At 36.1% G+C, this 21,626-nt stretch overlaps 1 protein-coding gene across 1 annotated transcript in view; it reads right to left on the reverse strand.

Annotated features, from left to right (window-relative positions):
• CNTN5 (contactin 5) overlaps positions 1–21,626 on the reverse strand; it is a 1,534,958-nt gene that overhangs the window by 137,203 nt on the left and 1,376,129 nt on the right. Inside the window, exon 16 of the mRNA XM_043897056.1 lies at positions 471–591. Coding sequence (XP_043752991.1) covers positions 471–591 — 121 coding nt within the window. The remainder of the gene's footprint in view (positions 1–470; positions 592–21,626) is intronic.

The following is a 21,626-nucleotide window of genomic DNA, read 5'->3' on the forward strand; positions in this document are numbered from 1 at the left end:
CCTTGTCACTTAACAATTGCAAATGCCACCATATTAGGCATGCAGTTTTTCTGTTTCAGGAAGCAGAATTTAGAAGTTAGTGGAGAGAAAAAATGCCTAGGGGTTCCAATAGCTTTACATTTGGAAAAACACATACATACACACAAAAGTTTTGTTTCTCTAGTGTTCAAGTGTCTTTGTGACTCAACTGTGGAAAAATTCATTTTGGCCTTAAGTTGGGTAAACACCTAGTAACCACCTAGTACTAAAGGTGTTTGGGAACCTGAAGTTGGATCTGTGGGTTTTGTCTGTTTCTAAAGAGCAAGTTACCATATAATTGGTTCAAAGGCAAAAGGTTAAAGAATGACATATATTGTAAAATCAAAAGTAAAATGCAAAGTACTCCTGTGCTCAAAGTCCATGCATTTCAGTTCCTTTGTATGATAGTTTATGGTGATCATGTCTTCAGACTGCACTATTAGCATACTCACCCCTAACAAGAAGTTCTGCCTCATCTGAAACACTGTCTGCTGAGGTCTGTACCCTGCAGCCATATCTCCCAGCATGCATCAGAAGGATGTTCCTGATCATTAAATCTGCAGAGGATGCTTGCTGAAAGAGGGATGAAGTGCCAGTTTAAAATGTTGCAAATCTGCCTAGTTCAAGGTGGTTTAAGGGGAACTTTGCATATTCAATCAAAGGGCCCATTTCTGGCCTTACAATTAATCTGACGACATTTCAGAAATCAAACATGCCCCACTTTAAGGAACACATGGAAGCTACGTTTTTAACAATTGCTAATACCACATTCAAACATTTAATATTGTATATAATGATTTAGCAGCTACAATATTTAAGAAATATTTACAAACAAATTCATATCTTTAAAAGTTTAGGAAAAATAGTGAACAAAAATTATTGCTTTGCTATTCAGAGACAGGCTTATTTTTGTGGCAAGAAAGCAGTATTGAAAGGAATAACAACTTATGTAATTATGAGACAACAGTAGTCAAAAGATTATCTTGCATGGCTTTATTGAATGGCTTCTTTTGTAGGCAACAAAATGAGGTGGTGCTTAGGTGCAAGAGTGCTAGTCCCAAAGCCATATGCTTTCACTCAACAGAGATTGATTTATTCCTTCCACAACCACCATCATCAGGAGTAGGGTCAGCCTGAAATCTCTGTTAATCAAAGCAATTAAAAAACATGAAGAAGACTCGAAACACCCAATACTTGTTGACAGCAAAATGATTAGAACATAGTTGAAGAACAGTTGTATCAAGGAGATCAATAAGTACCAAGGAGATTATTTCATGGGATCAGTGATTATCCTACACTTTTAGGATGTCTGGTATAAGCTTTCATTACTTAATCTTGTCTTTCATTTACTTTAACAGGAAAGATAGATTTCCTGTTTTCATGAAGATCTGGTATTTACAATTCATGAGGTATTCTTTTCAGAGAATGACATAGCAAAACTCCAATATACTCTTCACTTTCCATGTTGCAATTAAAAACAATTCCCTGGAATGAGAGTACATGCAGGAAGCTTGAAATGATATCTTCAAAAAACTCAACACTCCTCTTTCATGGGCACTTGAAAGAATGACTAATGCAAGACATGAAGAAGCACTGCTGATTAGATATCTTTAATTTGTTGATGGAATGGGTGAATTATCTTAAAAAATGATTTGTTTGTCCTTAGAAGGCAGCGTCCTGATGAGTATTTAAGAATTTAGTTGTTTACCTTCATTTTGAAATAAACTAATGGACTATATAAAATTCATGAGAGTGAGAGGAATTTCTGAAAATCTGTTGGATTTTTTTTCCCTTAGCATTCATAACAGGCTGAGAAATCACTGGGATTTTTTACCTCTCAAACCCCAGTAATCTTGCCTGGAGAATTCCATGAACAGAGGAGCCTGGCAGGCTACAATCCATGGGGTTGCAAAGAGTCAGGCATGACTGAGCAACTCTCACTCACTCTTTAAATCAATCAATTAACTGTATATTCTGTTTTAGGACATTTCTTTCTAATATTTCATTTCTGTTTGTTTGGTTTTTTTCCTTCCCATTAGTCTTATGATAGGAGCTTCTAAGTATATTGAAGTTTTCTCTCATGAAATAATTGTTAATACATGGTCTGGTTCATTCATTTACAAGGGAATGCTTCTTGGTGAGAATGCATTAAAATGTCACAATAATTATTTCAAGGAATGTGATATTTGTCCAGTGAATGTTCTCCACTCTTCATTTCCTTAGATAAAATTGCTACTCAAATTTCATTTTCTCATGTGTACCAGACTAAGTGCTCATTTCTTTCAAATCTGAAAAGGAAATTTACACTTAGTAAAACCTTTGATTTCTCTTGGGGAAACAAAAGCAAACTGTAAACATCATAAGCCATAGCTTAGTCTCACATCTACATAATATAATACTGTTTGTGCATGCTAAGTCGCTTCAGTCCCATCCAATTCTCTGCGACTCTAGGGACCAGGCTCCTCTGACCATGGGATTCTCCAGGCAAGAAACTGGATGGGTTGCTGTGCAACCCCCTCCAGGGGATCTCCCCAACCCAGGGCTTGAACCCGTGTCTCTTACATCTATCTTTATTGGCAAGTAGGTTCTTTATCACAAGTGCCACCTGGAAAAGACCTATAATACTGTATAAAAGACTTCAAATATGTTTACCACTTTATATAGCATGGATCCATTTTAGGTGTGAAATATCCTTTTCCTCATGCATTTCCTCTCCTAATAGGGTACTCAGTTAAATTAGTCAAAAATAAATTTGCATACCATGGACCTAGAATAGAGTCTATGCTTAGTGGAAAAGCCAAGGAGAGTTCCAGAAAAGAACAGAGGACTATTCTTCTCAGCAGTAATGCTTCTGAAAGACTGCACTTGGAGGTTTTTGTTTTGTTTTGTTTTTACTTGCTTGCTTCTCAGTTTCACAAACTGATTGGTGGTAGTTTAACAGTAGAAAAAGTAATGATCATAAGTCATTGTTCAGGCTCATAGTTTTGACAAAATTATTTTATAAAATCACATTTCTGTGATCAAATTTTATTTTCCAGATATTTTTCTTCCCAAATAATTAATTGATTTCTTTTTGTTCTGGACAAAAGTCTTGAAACCTTTGTCCTTTTGTTAAATTATAGTGAAAGAAAAGTTTAATGAGATTAAGAAGAGACTTCACTGAAAATCACAAAGAGGCCCAAAGAATTCAGGAGAGTGAAGCATAGATTATCTTTCTTATCCTATCCTTTACTTGGTTCCTGCAATTAACAGCATGCAGTACTCTAGAAACTGGCTGAGGCTCCATCACCATCTATCAAGAATAAAAAGTCTACAGCCTATTACTTATGTATTAATGCCAAGACTATGTGAGGAGTTGAAATTGTCTCATTTCAACTCATGGGGCCTATTCCTCCTCTTTTGGATTATTTCTGCCTTATATTTTTACAATTCTAAACAGAGAAGATTAAAAGTAAAATGAATGGTGAACACTAAACCTAAATTACCCTTTCAGGAGATTTACTGATTTTCATGAGAAGTAATGAGAAGAATTCACGTGGGAGCCCATTATACTTAATCTCAACCCACAGTATGCAGTTCCTGGGAGAGAACTTCCACAATTTAGTGCACTTTTAATGAAATGGTTACTTAGAGCAGATGTTTGCTTTCTTAAGCTTAAAGCTCATTTTCACTTTTCTCTCTTAGGAGTTACTCTGTCTTATCTTGTTTTCTTTGACACTTGCTTTATACCCTGCCTTTTTCTTTGCTGCTTTCTTTTGCTTTATGAACAAATCGCGTTACGTGGTGCTTCACAAGAACTGTCCCCACAACCAGTGCCGTAGTACAACTCTCCAAGCACTGGGCACCCAGCACAGGGCATGCCTCAATAACCATCTGTTGAATGGATGAACAAGCGGGGGATCTTTAAGAAAGAGGCTCTGTTCACCCTCTGTGGGAGCGGTGACACTTCTAAGTCATTTACATCTCTTGGTCACATAAGTTCATTAGAGCAGTTGCTAGATCACTGTAACTTTTATTTATGATTCGGAAATAATACAGGAAATGTCATCCTTCCACTCAAGTCCAGTTCTTTATTGGCATTCACTTGGACTACGTGTCCTGCTCACCCATCATAAGACTGATAATTAAGACTTCCTAAAAATGGAAGCATGGTTAGCTTTGCTGTTCTGAGTGTCTGTTGACTCTTGCTGCCTTGAGGAAAAGTCTAATCTCTTTGTTTTAACAGAAGGCTCCTCAGAGCATGATTCTACTTCCCATGCTGAATTCTGTCCTTCTATGACATTAACCTCACATTTCTTCCTACACAGGAATACCTCTCATAATTCAGCCTGTCTGTTATAGAAGATTGTTCTCCTTTCTTTGCCTGCAAAGATACTGTTAGACACAGCTCAGATGCCTCCTCCTTGTTTAAGCCTTTCTTCATGAGTTCTGCTATTGTCTAGTTTTGCTTCATTGGTACTCTGTTCCTGTCTCTGAACTACCACTTGACATTCTTGGAAGTCACCCCCGAGGTCCTCTGGGCATTCCCAGAGCTGAGCTGGGCACTAGGGCAGCTGATGGTCATCGGGTGAGTGATGAATGGCTTGCTTCCTTCCTTCTCTGTATCTGACAATACCTCCTCCTCTTCCTCCTTTTCTCCTCTTACAGAAATTAGAAGGGAAATAGGAAGAGACTATGGAGGAAGACAGCAGAAAAAAGGTGCTGAAAGAGTATATACAAGTTTTAGGGTGACACAGAATTGCATGAACCCCTGCTCTGCCACGTATTAAGTTTTGAACTTGGAAAAAATGCTCTATTGCTCAGAGCTTCTCTCACAGCTTCAATGTGATATTGCAAGTGAAGCTCCTAGTAGTGTATTTGGCACACAGTAAATGTTTGACAAATGTTATCTTTTAAAGGACACTATAATGCATTCTTAGCCAAGAGGAATATTCTTTAACTGGTATTCATGCCTTCAATGAACTGGATATCAACATTCTCCATAGGTATAGTAAGTTTTCTGGTAAGTGCCTGGCTTATTTTAGATGTATGTTATCCCATACCTTTCTTTCTTATAGAAAACCACTGTACTCAGAATAAGAAGACCTGAATTCTAACTCTAGCTTGGCATCTTCCTAGCCCTGAGACTTTGGGAACGGCACTTTACTGGAATAAAAAGAGCTTCACTGTCTGTCTCCATATTTGAGGGGAATTGAATGAAACAATGTGCACACATGAACTCCTAGGAAATGCTTCAAAAGTATAAGGTACTCAAAAAGTATTTTTTCAGAATTTAGAAGAATACTGTGCATGTAGCAAGCACCCTGAAGAGGTTTGGGGAAATAATTGTCTGGGCAAGAAGATAACTTGAGTGTTCTCACAAAAAGTGAATTCATGCTGAATGGCTTAGCCAGAAACCTGCTAGGTATTGGCAGTTTTTGTGATCTCATTTACAGTTTATATAAATTTCTCTACAGGCTCGCATAGGGCACTTCTAGCATCCCCAGCCCCCACCAAACAGACTCAGGAAACATTCCTGTCTATAAAACAAAGGAGAATGGCATATAAATTCTTTGAGATGTAATTTTAAAAAAAGATCTTCTAACACAGAAAACTGGGTATCAGCTAGGAGATATGGATTATTAGATATGATTAATGTTATTGACATAAAATGGATATCTAAAATATTTTCCTGGTAACACTATTTCTTTTTCCCAGAGGATAATCTGCTAAAAAACCTCATCACAATAAAGAGACAATATATATACGTTATTATTCTTTTTACAAGTGTTTTAGACCTTTATATAATGGGATTTATATTCATGGTGGTATGAGTTTAATATATTTTTTAAGAAGTTGCTGTGTTAACTTACATGCTTAATTAATTGGACATGTTATCTGAAATAGAAATTTTAGTTGTTCCCAGTGAAGAAAATACTAGACAAAATATTATTTGATGAAAATGTTTATGTCCATTATGATAAAACATTAAATGCATCCAACAATGCATTGAAGGGACTTCCCTAGCAGTCCAGTGGTTAGGACTCCATGCAGGCGGGCATGGGTTTGATCCCTCGTTGGGAAACTAAGATCCCACATACTGGGAGGTATGGCCCAAGAAAAACAATGTGCATTGAAGATTAAAAGTAGGCGAAAATGGCTCTACCATGCCATTTCTAGGATCTTAGTATTTACTTCCAGCATATATTCTAAAAATGTTAAGTACTAAGAAAAATATGTAAAGTTTTTCTTGGTGACATAAATTAAAGAGGAAAAAATGAGTTGATGACTCATTGATGAATTCAGGATGGTAGGTATCCAAATTGCATTATTTGGTATTATGAACAAAATGTCACAAATTTATAGGATCAGTCTACTATCTTAGTTAAAATGAAGATTGGGAATTATGAATAGCTCAAAGCAAGAAAATATAGGACATAATTACACAATTAAATTTTAGTATAATGAATTTATTTTATAGATGACAATATTGATTATATTAAGAATACTTAATGGATGAGAAAACGTCATGTATATCACATTAGTGTTACTCCTTTCCCAAAGAGGCAAACAGGACTAAGGGGTATGGTATTTAACTTGACAGTGGATGCCAGACTTAGATAGCATATTTGTATCTTGATTCTTGAAAGATGTCTCTTATCTGGTCGTATGTACATTGACTCTCTTTTCCCTAGTGGTGAGGGAAAAGGGTACTCCTTTATCTAAGATTAACATAAATGACCAAGGCAAAAGGACTCCATTTGTGTCCTTCTCAAGGCTTCCCTGGTAGCTCAGATGGTAAAGCGTCTGCTTACAAAGCGGGAGACCCAGGATCGCTCCCTGGGTCGGGAAGATCCCCTGGAGAAGGAAATGGCAACCCACTCCAGAATTCTTGCCTGGAAAATCCCAAGAACTGAGGATCCTGGTAGGCTACAGTCCATGGGGTCACAAAGAGTCAGATACAACTGAGCGACTTCACTTCACTTCACTTCAAATTCATATGCTAAAACCTAATCCCCAATGTGATAGTATTTGAAGGTTGGATGTTTTGGAGGTAATTAGAGTATGAGCATGGGTGAAGCCCTCATGAATGGTATTAGTGCCTTTATAAAAGAGACTGATCTCACTTCTTCTGCTGTGTAAGGACACAATAAAAAGATGGCCCTCTGTCAATCCGGAATCTGGCCCTCACCAAACACCAAATCTGCCACTGTCTTGATCTTGGAATTCTTAGTCTCCAAAACTATTAGAAATAAATTTCTGTTGTGTATAAGCCACCCAGACTATGGTGTTCTGTTATTGTAACTTCAATGGACTAATAAAGGATCTAAGTGCATAGTGTCATTTCTATATTTACCTAGTGCTTCTAAACTAAATGAGACATGAAATATATCATATACAATTTATCAGTCATATGCTTTCTTGATTTACTCTCAACTCCATCCTATCTGTTGCAAAGCTTGTCTTACATGATTACTGAGAATATTTGACTCATAGTTCTTTTATTGTTTATATAATTACTGCTACTTTATTCAACAGATATTTATTTCTGTGTCCTATGCTAAGCTTTGGGTACACAGATATATATTCTGCCCTTAAGGAATGCTTGCTTTAATACACCGTTGATGGAAAAAAATTGCAGGTGGAGAATGTGGAGTAGCTTCCCTTACATCTGCATCTAGGCCTGGAAGAGACATAAAGGAGCAATGTGTTATGTGATAGCACAGTACCCAGACTAGGTCCAGAGAGAAATATTTTCTCCTTCCATGAGCACTGACCCTTAGGTTTATAGTAGATTTCAAACCGGCTCTTTATGTCTTTTCTTTGTCCCACCTTCCCTCATATGACATGCCATTGCTAGGTTAATCCTTTTTAAACACTGATTTTATGATCTCAAACATCTTCCTTGGCTACCTTCGCCTATTGTCTATAAGATAGTCCAACTTCTTACTCAGCATTTGAGGCTTGACACGACCTATCTTGTCTCTCACTCTAGTGGAAAATGTACTCTCTACACCTTTCCTGAAGTGTCTCCCCAATGACCTGCCAAAGTCCCCAAATTCTGTCTCACAAGTTAAAGCCTTGTTCAAGTCTTCTCTCTTTCAGAAAGGCTTGACTGACTATGAGGACTGGCTGCATCATTTGTGGGTCTTAGTGTAAATTGAAAATATGAATCTCTTTGTCCAAAAATTATCCGTAATTTCAAAATGCTGACAGTCAGGCTTTACACCAAGTACAAGGTTTTTCTCAGTGTGGGGCCCTGGGTGATCACACACATTGCACACCTAGGGAGTTGGTCCTGCTGAACCCTCTAGTCCACACTGATCTCCTAGAACACGTATGCACATTCTAGGCAATGATACTCTTTGGAATAAATATCAAGGAAAAAATACATCTTTTGTAAATTTAAAAAAAAAAGCACCTTTCCTACCTTGATGTCTGTACCTTCTCTTTTATTTTTTACTGACCTGGAATCTTTTTTTCAATGAATTTTACAATTAATGAATAAGAACAGTTATTACATCCATCTTCTTAAGGCTTGTGTTAAAAAAAAAAAAACAGTGATCAACTTCATATTTTATACTGAATATTTGTTGTGAGCTTATGCAGGCATCAACATATCATGCTTTATTCCATCTAAATATTCTTTTTGCTTTTTTCCTGCATCTCCAGTGTTGGCACAAAGCTGACTTACACACTTGTGTCAACTTCAATCTGGCATATTGGTGAGAAACCAGGAGACCTTATCTCATGCTTTGAAGGATGGAGATGGGATCCCCATGTAAACTTCCCAGTCCTAGAGCTGGAAGAGACCATAGAAGGACTCTCATCCTCACTTTGAAGTTCAGTTTTTAAGTGCCATGGCATACTAGTTTTCTTTAAGAGAATTCTAGGCAAGAATGGTACTTAAATTCACATCATTAATGTTATGAGAAAACCGTTCCTAGTATGACAGGTCAACTTTCTCATGCAATCACATCAGGGATAATATTTTGTAATCTGAATAACACCTGGTCCATGGGTTGGCTCAATGAAGCAACATTGGTAGGTAGAAAGATAACAATTATAGCAGGCAATACATGTTTTTCCCTAAAAGAGTGATTTGCACCATTGTTAAATAAAGGAATAAGCTTTCTATCTTTCACTTTTAAATTACCTCTCATTGATGTTACATCAAGATGATATAACTAGTCAGAAAAAACTTTGCTCCCTCATGAATTAGCTTGTGCTTTGTAAACAGCTAATGATGGCATATATGCTTATGTGCTCAGTCAACTTAGTCATGTCTGACCCTTTGCGACCCTGCGGACTGTGTACCCCACCAGGTCCTTCCGTCCATGGGATTTTTCAGGCAAGGCTCCTGGAGTGGAGTGGGTTGCCATTTCCTCCTCAAGGAGATCTTCCCAACCCAGGAATCAAACTCTCATCACTTGCATCTTCTGTATTAGCAACCAGATTCTTTACCAGTGAGCCACCTGGCATGACCACGAGGAAAGTTCTAGAATTTTACAATAGTGACACATTTTATTTTATGAGGGCTCATAACAAAGCTATGGTTTTTCCAGTGGTCATGTATGGATGTGAGAGTCAGACTATAAAGAAAGCAGAGCACAGAAGAATTGATGCTTTTGAACTGTGGTGTTGGAGAAGACTCTTGAGAATCTCTTGGGCTGCAAGGAGATCCAACCAGTCCATCCTAAAGGAGATCAGTCCTGGGTGTTCATTGCAAGGACATGTTGAAGCTGAAACTCCAATACTGTGGCCACCTGATGTGAAGAGTTGACTCATTTGAAAAGACCTGATGCTGGGAAAGATTGAGGGTGGAGGAGAAGGGGACGACAGAGGATGAGATGGTTGAATGGCATCACTGACTCAATGGATATGAGTCTGGGTGGACTCCGGGAGTTGGTGATGGACAGGGAGGCCTGGTGTGCTTCGATTCATGGGGTTGCAAAGAGTCAGACGTGACTGAGTGACTGAACTGAAATGAACTGAACTGAACATATGTACAGTTATACATTTGTTAATTCATTCATGTATCAATTATTTGTTAGAGTATCTATTTCATCTAAGTAGAACATTGAAAATACTTGGCACCTTTGATGTTATGCCCTTGTCCTTTGCTCATAGAAAATATGGCCGAGTTTCAACCCAACCGATGGACTCAACACAGTGCTTCAGTTGACTGGAGTTGGTACAAGAGATAAAATCTGTCATATCTGATATGCACATTCTATAAGATAAAAGATAAATTATGACTTTGAGAAACTCACAATGCAATTTATGAGGCAGGCAACTAGCTATAATGCAGTATGATGTGTTAAAATAGATAACAGGACAAAAACACCATTTCGGGGATAATTGATTTTAATGTGTAAAGAAAAATAACAAATCATATGGTTCAACCAAGCCCTATAGCATTTGAGAAGATGGGACTGAAGAGTGTAGGTTCAAGGGTTAAGTGTGGAGTCTGGAGTAGATTCTTGGGCACTGACTCTCAGTCGAGTGTTGTTTCCATTCTACTATTGTGCCTATGGAACCAGTCCCTGTTCTACTTAAACTTGCAGGTAATTCTATTCACTTATACTAAGTGAAGCATAGTTTGGTAAAAGTACCAAAACAAAACTATTTCATTACATGGTAACAACCACAAAACTATCATTAGAAATTAATTCTCAAATAAACCCTAGAATGATTTTGAAAGCTCTTGCTGTTATCATTGTTCTTTATCAGTCATATCCAGACATGAAATGCTGCATCTTCCTCTGAAATGCCAGGGTCACCTTTCTCATAACATATGACCCCTTAGCCTCATTTGCTCACGCTGTCATTCAACCTTTCTGGGACTTTTAATCCAGCATTGAGAGAATTTTCTGTGTGTGACCCACAACTGACATGTTTGCTTTTAGCCATGTGTAGTTTTTAGTGACACAATTTTAATTGAAGAAGAATTAACCAAGTTTGTCTTTCTAACCTAAGTGCATAATTTACAGGCAGCAATATTTTACTAATATTTCAATGTCTCTGTTCCCTTTCTAAATATTTATCTTTGAAGTTAACACTATTTTGTTATACCATTATATAAAGGCTTCCAGGATGAATTGTGCTTTATTTTGCTACTGACTTTTACATTGAAGAATAGTCAGTGTCTATACACAAGTCTAGTACCATCCTGGCTATTGAAAGAGTGCTCAGACACTCTTTGGAGGATTTCCATTTCTTCCCTGAAATCACAGAGTACAGGCAGGCAGAATATTATTATTGATCTGAAATTGTCATAAGGTCTCAAAGTGTTAGGAATGTGATAGACAATTCTGTTTTATTGATTTTTGCACAGAACTTTATAAATGGGTCTGGAATGAGGCCAGTTCATTCGTGTGCCTCTATTTTACTTAGGCCTCTTAGATCCTGGCAATTTATCACCCTGGGTCTCTGGCATCATGCAGGAAGTGTGAAAGTGTGAGTCACTCAGTCATGTCCGATTCTTTGTGACCCCATGGGCTGTAACCCGCAGGCTCCTCTGTCCATGGAATTCTACAGGCAAGAATCCTGGAGTGGGTAGCCATTCCCTTCTCCAAGGAATCTTCCCAACCCAGGGTTTAAATTCGGGTCTCCCACATTCCAGGCAGATTCTTTACCATCTGAACTACCAGGGAAGCCCATCATGAGGGAAGTTGGGAGGCTAATACTGAATGTAGAAGACTAAAGGAGAAGAGACCACCTGCACTGTTCTACGGTTTCTCTTTCTGTCCTTCCCTTGCCATTGGTAATAACTCATTTGTAGCTGCTCTAATTTTCCTTCTGTGACATCAGTTTTATCCCTGTCTTTTGATCCCAGATCTCTCCAAAGTATAATACCTCCTAATAATTGGAATGGAGCTTTACTGCTTCATATGAGTTAAATTTAATATCTTCAGATTCTCTTAACTTCTGCCCTTCTGGTATTATTCTTTCCCATTATTTATCCTTTCCCCATCCATCAAAGTGACTGAAAAATGCACTATGAATTATTTAAAATTTGTCCCAAGAGCCAATTGTGAAACATACTCCATGTTATTACAGCTAAAAATGACACTATATTATAGTGAATATTTCATAATCTGTTCCATACTACATTGGCTGCTGTCCTTTATGGGGCCACTGCTTGCACATACTGTGGCTCAAAGTATCTATTAGGCTTAGGGTTTAGTTTCTTGTTCACTGTGGTAGATTAAGGATGTCCATTCATATTTTTTAACTGATTCTATTAAGAGGCGAAGTTTAATTCCCTATTCCTTAAATCTGGACTGGACTTGGTAACTTTTTGACTAATAGAATATGACAGAAGTGATGTATTGAAAATTCTGTGACTAGATCATAAGAAGAAGTGAAATGTCTTCCTAGACCTCCTGAAACATTTGTTCTGGGGGAAGCCAGAGGCCTTTTAAAAAGTTGGACTATCCTGAGGTTGTCATAAAAAAAGACCAAACTATTTATGTGGAGACATGCCATGCAGAAAGAGAAAAGTCCAGATATGCCCAGTTTTAAAACCATGTTATTCCAGCCACCAGATTTGTGGGTAAAGAAACTATCTGTGACTTTCTAGCCCTGGCAGAAGTACAGTGAAAACTTTGGGATCCATCTACTTCTAGGACTGAGGCCCTGAGCTGGCTCCAGCTACTTGGCTACACTGGCTGAAGGCCCAGTCATTGTGGAATAGATTCAAAACACCCTCAAGGTTACCTGCCTGATTTAATGACCCACAAAATTGTAAGCATAGCCAAATACTTGTCATTTTACAACACTAAGTTGTGGGGTGGCTTGTGGTATAGCAGTAAATAACGATAAAATAACTGGCTACCTGGAGGTGGGGTGCCACTGTGACTGATGTCTAAACATGCGACATTGGCTTGGGTTGCAGTGCAGAGGCTTGGAAGGCTACGAGGATGTTACTACTAAGAAGGAAGGATCTCAGGGAGACCATCGATAAGGACCTGAGGAACAATGAGGAAACTTCCTGGAGACCGGAGAAAAAGTGGCCATTCAGAGTGCTGGAAAGTTTGGCAACACTGTCCCACAAGATAATGCAAATCACAGATTATACACAGTAGACAAGCTTTGAATCTGCCTAAGGAGATTTCCATGAAGAAAACTGAGAATACTAACAGATTTCTTTTTGTTTTGTATGATAAGATCTGACTACTGGGAGATGAACTAAAAAGAGGATTGCTCATTTCTTAGGCAGAACATAGAAGAAACCCAAAGGAGCTGGAGGTCCAGATTATACCTAATTTTTTTTTACAAAGGCATAATTCCATTATATCCACATGGAATAATTAATTTTATATAAGAATTTCTAAAGGTGAATTTTCTAGTTAAATATCTGTTTCAAGTTTCTCCTCAAAATTCAGTTTTTTTAGGTTTTCTTATTTTATTTGCAATATTAGTAAATATTTTAGCAAGCATAGTCTTCAATAAGTAGCTGTATCATATCAACTATGTGCTTTATGACCAAATACTGAGTATTCTTTGGCCAAGCCTAACTTGATAGTTCCTAATGCTTAGGAGTGCATTTCTGTGTGAAAAAGTACCCCACTGCAAAACAAGGAAATTTGGGTCATATCCTCCGTTTAAGCACTGTCATTCACAGTCATGAAAAGTCTCATCAACTTCAAAAATACTAAGAATTTAGGGAATTCAAACATGTCAGTGTCAGAAAAGACTATTCAAACTGCTGCTTAGATTGTGAGCTACAACATTAATCTTCCAATGAAGATTCAATCAGAAGAAGAATAGTTTAGTTAAAAGGAAAGGTCAAATTGAATAAATGTGTCAATCAAAAGCCAACTATGAAAAGTTCAAGGTCAAGGACTTGCAGTCAAATTCAACTGACATTTTGAAAGTGATAGAGACACTTTGATACAGAAAGCTCATTTTTAATAACAAGGCTTTGCAATTTTATGAAAGAGAATTCACCAATTATTTAGTATATAAAAATAAGTTTACTTGGAGATTGAAAAATTGTCAGAGGCTATAGTCTATTATTTCCTCTCACTTTTCTTTAACTATATAATACTGCTTCTGATGTTTCAAGGAAGAGTTACAAAACTCTTTCAAAGCTGCACATCTTTGAATTGACTGCAACACTAGTGATTATATATGCACATACATTTTGCCCTAAGATATTGATAGAGCTTGAATTGTTCATTAAATGTGGAATATTTTGTATTTACGTGCTGTTTACACAAATTAAGGAATTCTGTCTCTTACCCAGAAAAAGGATATTGCTTGATTCTATAAGATAACTATTGCTTTTAGAGAAAACCTTTATTTAGCTTTAGAGAAACTTTTTATCATTTATTGAGATATTGTATATGCAAATATTCTTGCAATAGGAAAGATTTGTGATTTGAGATTATTTTTCTAGTTTGGATCCCCTTCTGAATTAAGAATTTTTCAATTCTAAGGAAAACTTGAGACTGAAATATCTTCCATAAATCAAGCAAGTATGCAGTATTTAACAGATAAAATATGATTGGGAGCTATTTAACAATGCCCCCTCCTGAAAAAAAAATGTTTAGTGTTCACTAAGACTTTTAAAACTGACTTCACAGTACATCTGAAGAGGGTCAATTTTGTTGTTGTTGGTTGGTTTTATTCCTTGAATATTGACTTTAAAAAGAATAAAACTTTAAAATTAGATGGGAACATTGAGTCATCTACTCTAACCTCTTCAGTTTGAAGATGACCAGATCTAGTAATCTTTTACCACATGAAAATTCACTCAGTAGTGTACTTTGCAATTGTACCATTTCTGAGAAAAAAAAAATCTGGCAGCATCTATTTAAATTTAAAATGACTTTATTCTTTTACCCCTGTAATCTATTCCTGGGAATCTATCCCAAAGAAAGGATATTATTAATACCCAAGAATGCAGCTATTCAGAGATGTTTTCTCTAGTATTGTTCACTAATCTCTCAAAACAGGAAGCAAAGTTAATATTTATTAATAGGGAGATGGCTAAACAAATTAAGGCATAGTCATATGCTTATTATGTACCCATTGAAAAGAATGAATTAGAGATAGATCATGTGATGTGGAAAGATTAAGATAATGAGATGTAAAAATATGTGACATGTTTTAATTCATTAAAAATAATGACAAGAATATCCCTCCACATGTTTGAATCTACTTAGGATTACAGTATGACACAGGAAAATCTAGAAAGACAGATACAGACTATTAAAAAGATTAACCAAGTGTGATAAATACTTTCATATGAGGATAAAAGCAAGGGAAAATCATCCTAATCAAAGCAGCATGCATGATATAATCTCATTTTGTGTAACATGTGTGTCCGTGTATGCTTGAAGAGATGAACACATGATTACAAAAATTAATTGTCATTATCTTAAGGTGGTACAAGTCCAAGGGATTTTTATTCTTTTCGTTCTAGCTTTATTATGCTTAAATGATCAATAATATGCTGGTATTATTTATACAAATATAAATGCAAAAAAGATCTACTTTCATTATGGAGAAAAAATGAAAATCTGACTTTGATTTACAGCAGAAAGATACGGTTACTGTGGAGAAGCACCAAGCCAAGTATTTATCATCAACGACAGATATTATAAACTAATCAGCTTATGCAGCTAAAAATGATCCATGCCTGATAAACAGCTCTTCCTACACAAGTGAAGATTGCATTTCTGTTTATTACTACAGATGGTCATTTAGAACTTAGTCTCTTTATGAGTCTGCATCTCTGACTTATTGTCTTCTCAAGGCATCTGTTAACAAAGAGTCTTCATATTTCCTTTTGCTGAATGTCAGACTGATCTAACATTGTAGGTGTATGTTAGCAATGTATAGCTGCACTCTATTAGTCATCATGTGACATATTGTTCTTCATGTATTCTTTTTAAGTCTCTTTGCAAAGGTCATATTTTAGTTAATCTTTGGGTAGTTGCTGCAATGTTTTTTGCTATTATCTGTTCTCCATGCCTGCTAAATCCAGCATAACTGAGTAAATGCGGACAACTACATTCTGAAGCTCAAAAACACATACTCATTTTAACATTAAGAAGTACTAGTGGGTTACCTTGATGACATAGTAAATGCAAAGCTGAAGATTATAGATAAGAACTCAATGAACTTCTAGATGTGTAGAAGTTTACCTTATAAGAGCGTTCTAAGATCTTCAGATTTAACTAAAGCTTGATGTCATTAGGATGTACAAGTTGATAGACTTAGTCTTTATTTTTTGACTTAGTCAAGAACATTTTATTATGTATCAATGATGTAGTCTTTTTGACTACATACATTAACATTATAATCAAGACCTAGCAAGAATTTTTTGGAGGGTTTCCTGAAAGACTTTGATGGTATCCTTTGGTGTTACCAGCTAAAAGCTGACTTAATGGAAAATTCATTTTCTACCATGCTGTTCACAAGTGAAACCTTTACCTTTGAGTCCAAGAGCTTCAACAGACATGCCTCATACTCCGTAAAATCGTCGTTTGCATGTCCTAATCAATATAGCTTAGTCACCTTTGTTTTTATCTTCAAATGCTTTTTAGAAACTCCTAGAATTTCTGAGTTGGAAAGATCTCCTGGAGGAGGAAATGGCAACCCACTCAGTATTCTTGCCTGGAAAATCCCATGCATAGAAGAACCTGGTGGGCTACAGTCCAGGGCTTCACAAAGAGTTGGGCTCAACTGAGCAAGCAGTTTAAAATCTTTTGAATTCTCAAGACTAAAGTTTACTTGAAGAAAACAGTCACATCCTATAATCTGTATTCCTTTATTACCCCTACAGCTTCAGCTATAAGCACAGTAATAAATACAAATAAATTTCACAGGAAATAGAATTATTGAATATGGAAGCTGAAGACATGAATTTGGACTAGTTTTTCCACCTCTACTATTGTCTTTAGATCAGTCTATTTCATAGCTTTGATCAAACTCTTAATTTAATTCTAGACTGTGAACAGTTTCATAAATATGTATGTCCATTCTCTCCAACAGTTTAACCTGCAGCAAAATCAAAGGTAATACAAATAATGATACCACCATTCATTAATGAAAAACAACTAGTATATGCTGGCTAAAAGAACCTATACTTTCATTTTGGATATGGAATATTCAGTATATTTCATGTTTGCTTAGATATAGCCACATCTCTTTCCAGCAGTTCATAAATAAATATATCTGTTTTTGGTCCTATCAAGTATAAACTAAAGTACAGAAATCAGCAGAACCAATATTTGGAAGAGACTTAACATGGATTATGTTAAGATAGATGAAGTAGAAAATATTATATAATTGTCTTTGGAATATGCTATTTTCTGAAATACTTATTCATTAATTTTAGTTCAAAATATTTCTGTTAATTTTTTTTCTTTATAACTGCTGCCAATTTTCTACTAAAAAGTGAAGTGATTAAATTTTCCCAACATTAAAAAAAGAGAACACAAATCATATAAAATGGAAAAATAACCAGATCAAGTGCTTTAGCTGACTGAATCCAACAAAAGGGATCAATTAAAGTAGTGACAGGTTAATTTAGTCAGGAGTTGACACAGTCTGTGCTGCAGGTGAGAACACATACTGAGTTTTAGTGTTGTGCAAATGATTATTTTCCCAGATGATCTTTTTCCCCTACCTAACAAGGCATGTAAATCTAACTTAGTTTAGCCTTAAAAATACCATAACTGAGGTTAAGGATCATTGGACACTTTTTAGCCTATGTGGTAGATTGGTGCGGTAATGGACCCAGCATTTTTCATACCTTCCTGAATTCATACCCTTGGGGAGCCCTCTCCCACACTCATTCACTGTGCCTCATGAAGTGAATTGCATTGGTCAATGAGACATTAGCAACGACAGAACAGATGATTGCAATGCATGTGTGCATTGGAGATTGCTATTTTGAAGCCCTGTGACAACTGCGGAGCACGGCCTGGTGAGCCTGAAGCAGGATGAGAGACCACTTAGAGAAGACACAACCATCCTGGCTTTTGCCTCCCCAAACAACCTCTAATTGACCTGATAGCTGACTGCAGATGCATCAAGGAGCCCAACTAAGACCAAGAGAATAAAAAACAAACATGTCCCACTCAAATTATTGACCCATAGAATTGGATCATAAATTTTGTGGAGTTTGTTTTTAGAAAAACTAGCGGAAACAGATCAGAACAAAAACTGAATCAGATTTTTGTGGGTCCTGCATGAGGGCCGTAAGTTAGAGAAATGTAAAAAATTGTGCCTGGAGAACAGATGGAGGTAGATGGCAAAAATGGCCTCAATACTTTGCAGTTCCTCCCCACAGGAAGTTTCCCCATCCTTCGAGTATGATATGGCCATATGACTTGTTTTCACCAGTAGAAAGTGACAGAAGTGATAATGAGGAAAGTCTGAGCCTAGACCTAAGGGATCATGATGCTTCTGCTCTTGTGTCTTGGAATCCTGAGATTTCCATGTGAATAAGTCTGGGCTAGCTTGATGGATGGTGAGAAACACACAGCCCATTTGTCATAGTAGTTCCACCTAACAGTCAGCTGATCCCTCATATTAGTACCTTGAAGTTGGATGGCAGTTGAAGACAGATGCATAAGTCTTTCCAAGACCAGCAGATGACCTCCAGCTGGGTTCAGCCTAAATTGCCATTCCATAGAATCATGAGCAAAATAAATGGCTTTGAAACCACTAAGTTTAGGGGTGGTTTGTTTGCAGCAAAAACTAATTTATATAGATTGTATAATTTATAATTTATATTTTATTAATTATATTTATAATTTATAGTTTATAACTTATAAACTGATTGTTTAATGGTAAGCTGTATATATTCAGAATTACTACTCCTTAATTCTCTTCCTGTGGTTATTCATAGGAACATGGGAGAGATACAAGGGGTATTCATTGATATTAGAACTGTGAAGTTTTATCCTAAGATATTTCTATCTCAATATCAAAAATATAAAAATAAAACAGACTAATGGATTATTCCAGTCAGAATTTTGATATAAGATTAAGCATGGTTGGAAACAGCAATGTGAGCAAAACCCCAAAATAAACTTAGCTAAGAAAAAATTATCCTTAATTTCTTCTCCCTTAAAGGCACATGGAAACATTCTCATTCAAATGCTTGCATCTCTCATACTAGCTAGTTATTTTAAACACCAGAGACATTGCAGTAGCCTGTTTAGAATCATTGTTGATGTGATAGGAACAGTGAGCAAAGCATATCACTTTCAGTTTTCCTTACTATTCCTGAAGTGATGGATAATGGCAATTGTGCAGGCTTCAGAAATACTTTTAGGAAATAATACCACTATATTTAATAAGTATTTTAAAACAAACTTTGTCAATATGCTATATTTATTTGTGGGGTTCTCAACAATTAAAAAGGATAAACTGTAGTATCTTGTAGTTTTGGTTAGGCTTCTTTATATGAAATCTTTGAACTCTTTAGTACAGTGTTATATCTTCACCATTAATGCATTCCAAATTATTTTAGCTAATTCTGCTTCAAAATGGTTAATTGTTTTGGCTTTATAGGTGTGTAATGTGTATAATGAAAAATGCATTGATTTAAAATCAAGGCAGGATTAGTTAAAAATTATCAAAAAGCTAATAACCTTTTTGATAAGGTAATAACCTTACCTTGTGCTAATCAAATATACTTTAGTAGCAAATTTAATTGAATCCAACTGAACATTAATTCTTAAGAACAAGTTTTTCTCCCAATGACATACTTGGTTAATGATTCAAATTTCTCCTCCAGAGTTTGTTTTTTTTCTCTCAACAGCATAATGTCTCAATACTATAGCACTTATTTCATTCAATAGTTGTGTAACACTCTGTCTAGATTAAGACTTCTAGAAGGGAGATATCATGCTTTACTCAACAATATATTCCCTGCCCTGATATTGTGCTATATATACTACAAGTAACCATTAAGTGTAAAGTGAATAAATGTATTAAAATTTTTCCTGATATTGGTATATTTATTTTTCATGTGGTAATTTACCAGATGAGAAACTAAGTGAGAACATAACTATATTTAAGAATAGAAAATAGTATTCATTTCTGTAATAAATAAAACTGACCCATTGGAAAAGACCCTGATGCTGGGAAAGATTGAAAGCAGGAGGAGGAGGGGATGACAGAAGATGAGATGGTTGGATGGCATCACCAACTTGATGGACATGGGTTTGAGTAAACTCCGGGAGTTGCTCATGGACAGGGAGGCCTGGCATGCTGCAGTCCATGGGGTCACAAAGAGTTGGACACGACTGAGTGACTAAACTGAACTGAACAGAATAAATAATTTGGCAAACATTTTATCTACCAGACATGATGCCAAGTGCTGACAACGGTTAGCAAAATAAGTATGATTACTTTTTTTCCCAAAAATATGTAATATAATAAAGGGAAAAAATGCAGAAGAAAGGTCCCTGCCTTTTTAAACTACATTGTATTCTTGCAGATGTTTCTAGAATAACAAGCAATCTTTTGACAAAAACTGTTTCATGTCTCTCAGGATTTTATCTCAATGACCTTTAATATTGAACCTTAACACTATGATAGTCAATTTCTTTTTTATGTACCCCACAGAGAGCTTCTAGAAACAAGTAAATTTATGTGAAGCACATACACCTACGCTAAGCAATAATTTACCCCTAGATTTAATTTGAAAATATCTAGTAGCTTTACTTTGGCTAAGGATATGTAACATGCTATAATTGAGGCCAAAGATCTTAGCCATCTATGTAACTTTCATTGGCAACATACAAAGCTTTCTTTAAATAATAATCTGATAGTAATATATTAGATGAGGTTTGCTATGGCTATGAAATCATTGTTATTAGAATTTGGTAAGCTTTTGTCTTTCGTATTTTCTTTGTCCTTAGTCTTCCTTTGACCTTACTGTCTTCCACCTTTCTATTCCTTGTTTTGCCTGAAATACTCTTTTTCTCCTTAAAGCACAGGCTTACGTATTATTTGGTTTCGGAAGTCTTCCCTTCTTCCGCCATTTGGATGATGTGTTACTTGGACTGAATTCCTTGAACATACTTCTTCCAGTGCTCTTGCTACATGTTGGTTTACATGTTTGTTCCTCTGTAAGACTCTAGCTCCCCAAAGGCAGTCCTCTCAATTGTATTCACATAACTGCTACAGAGTCCTCAGTTCCTGGACAGGTACCTAACATATAGGTGTTCAGTACATCTTTGTGGATCTGAGATAAATTCAGAATTCATCTATTATACACTGATAAATATTATATAAAGCCATCAATTATTCCTTAAAGATAATGATGTCATGCTTTCCAAATTCTTTAAGTTGACCTTTTATAAGGCATACCAGATGAAGAAAGAAAGTGAATGATATTATAACAGCTCAATAGTTATTTTTAAAAACTCCTCTTTCTCCTTTTTCAAGAGAAGAAAAATCTTTGAGAGGTAACCTATTGAGTTATTAATTCTAAACTCCTAAGATTGAGTTTTATATTATAATATGATGAAAATAGTCCATGAGAGAAACTGCAGGATTTTGAAAAACTGAAAGCTAAACATATCATAACACTTATGCACTCTTTAGAACTTAATACAAAACAGATGCAGAAAGAAATTGTGAAATAAAGG

Source organism: Cervus elaphus, chromosome 1 (genome assembly GCF_910594005.1).
Source record: "Cervus elaphus chromosome 1, mCerEla1.1, whole genome shotgun sequence".
Lineage (NCBI taxonomy): Eukaryota > Metazoa > Chordata > Mammalia > Artiodactyla > Cervidae > Cervus > Cervus elaphus.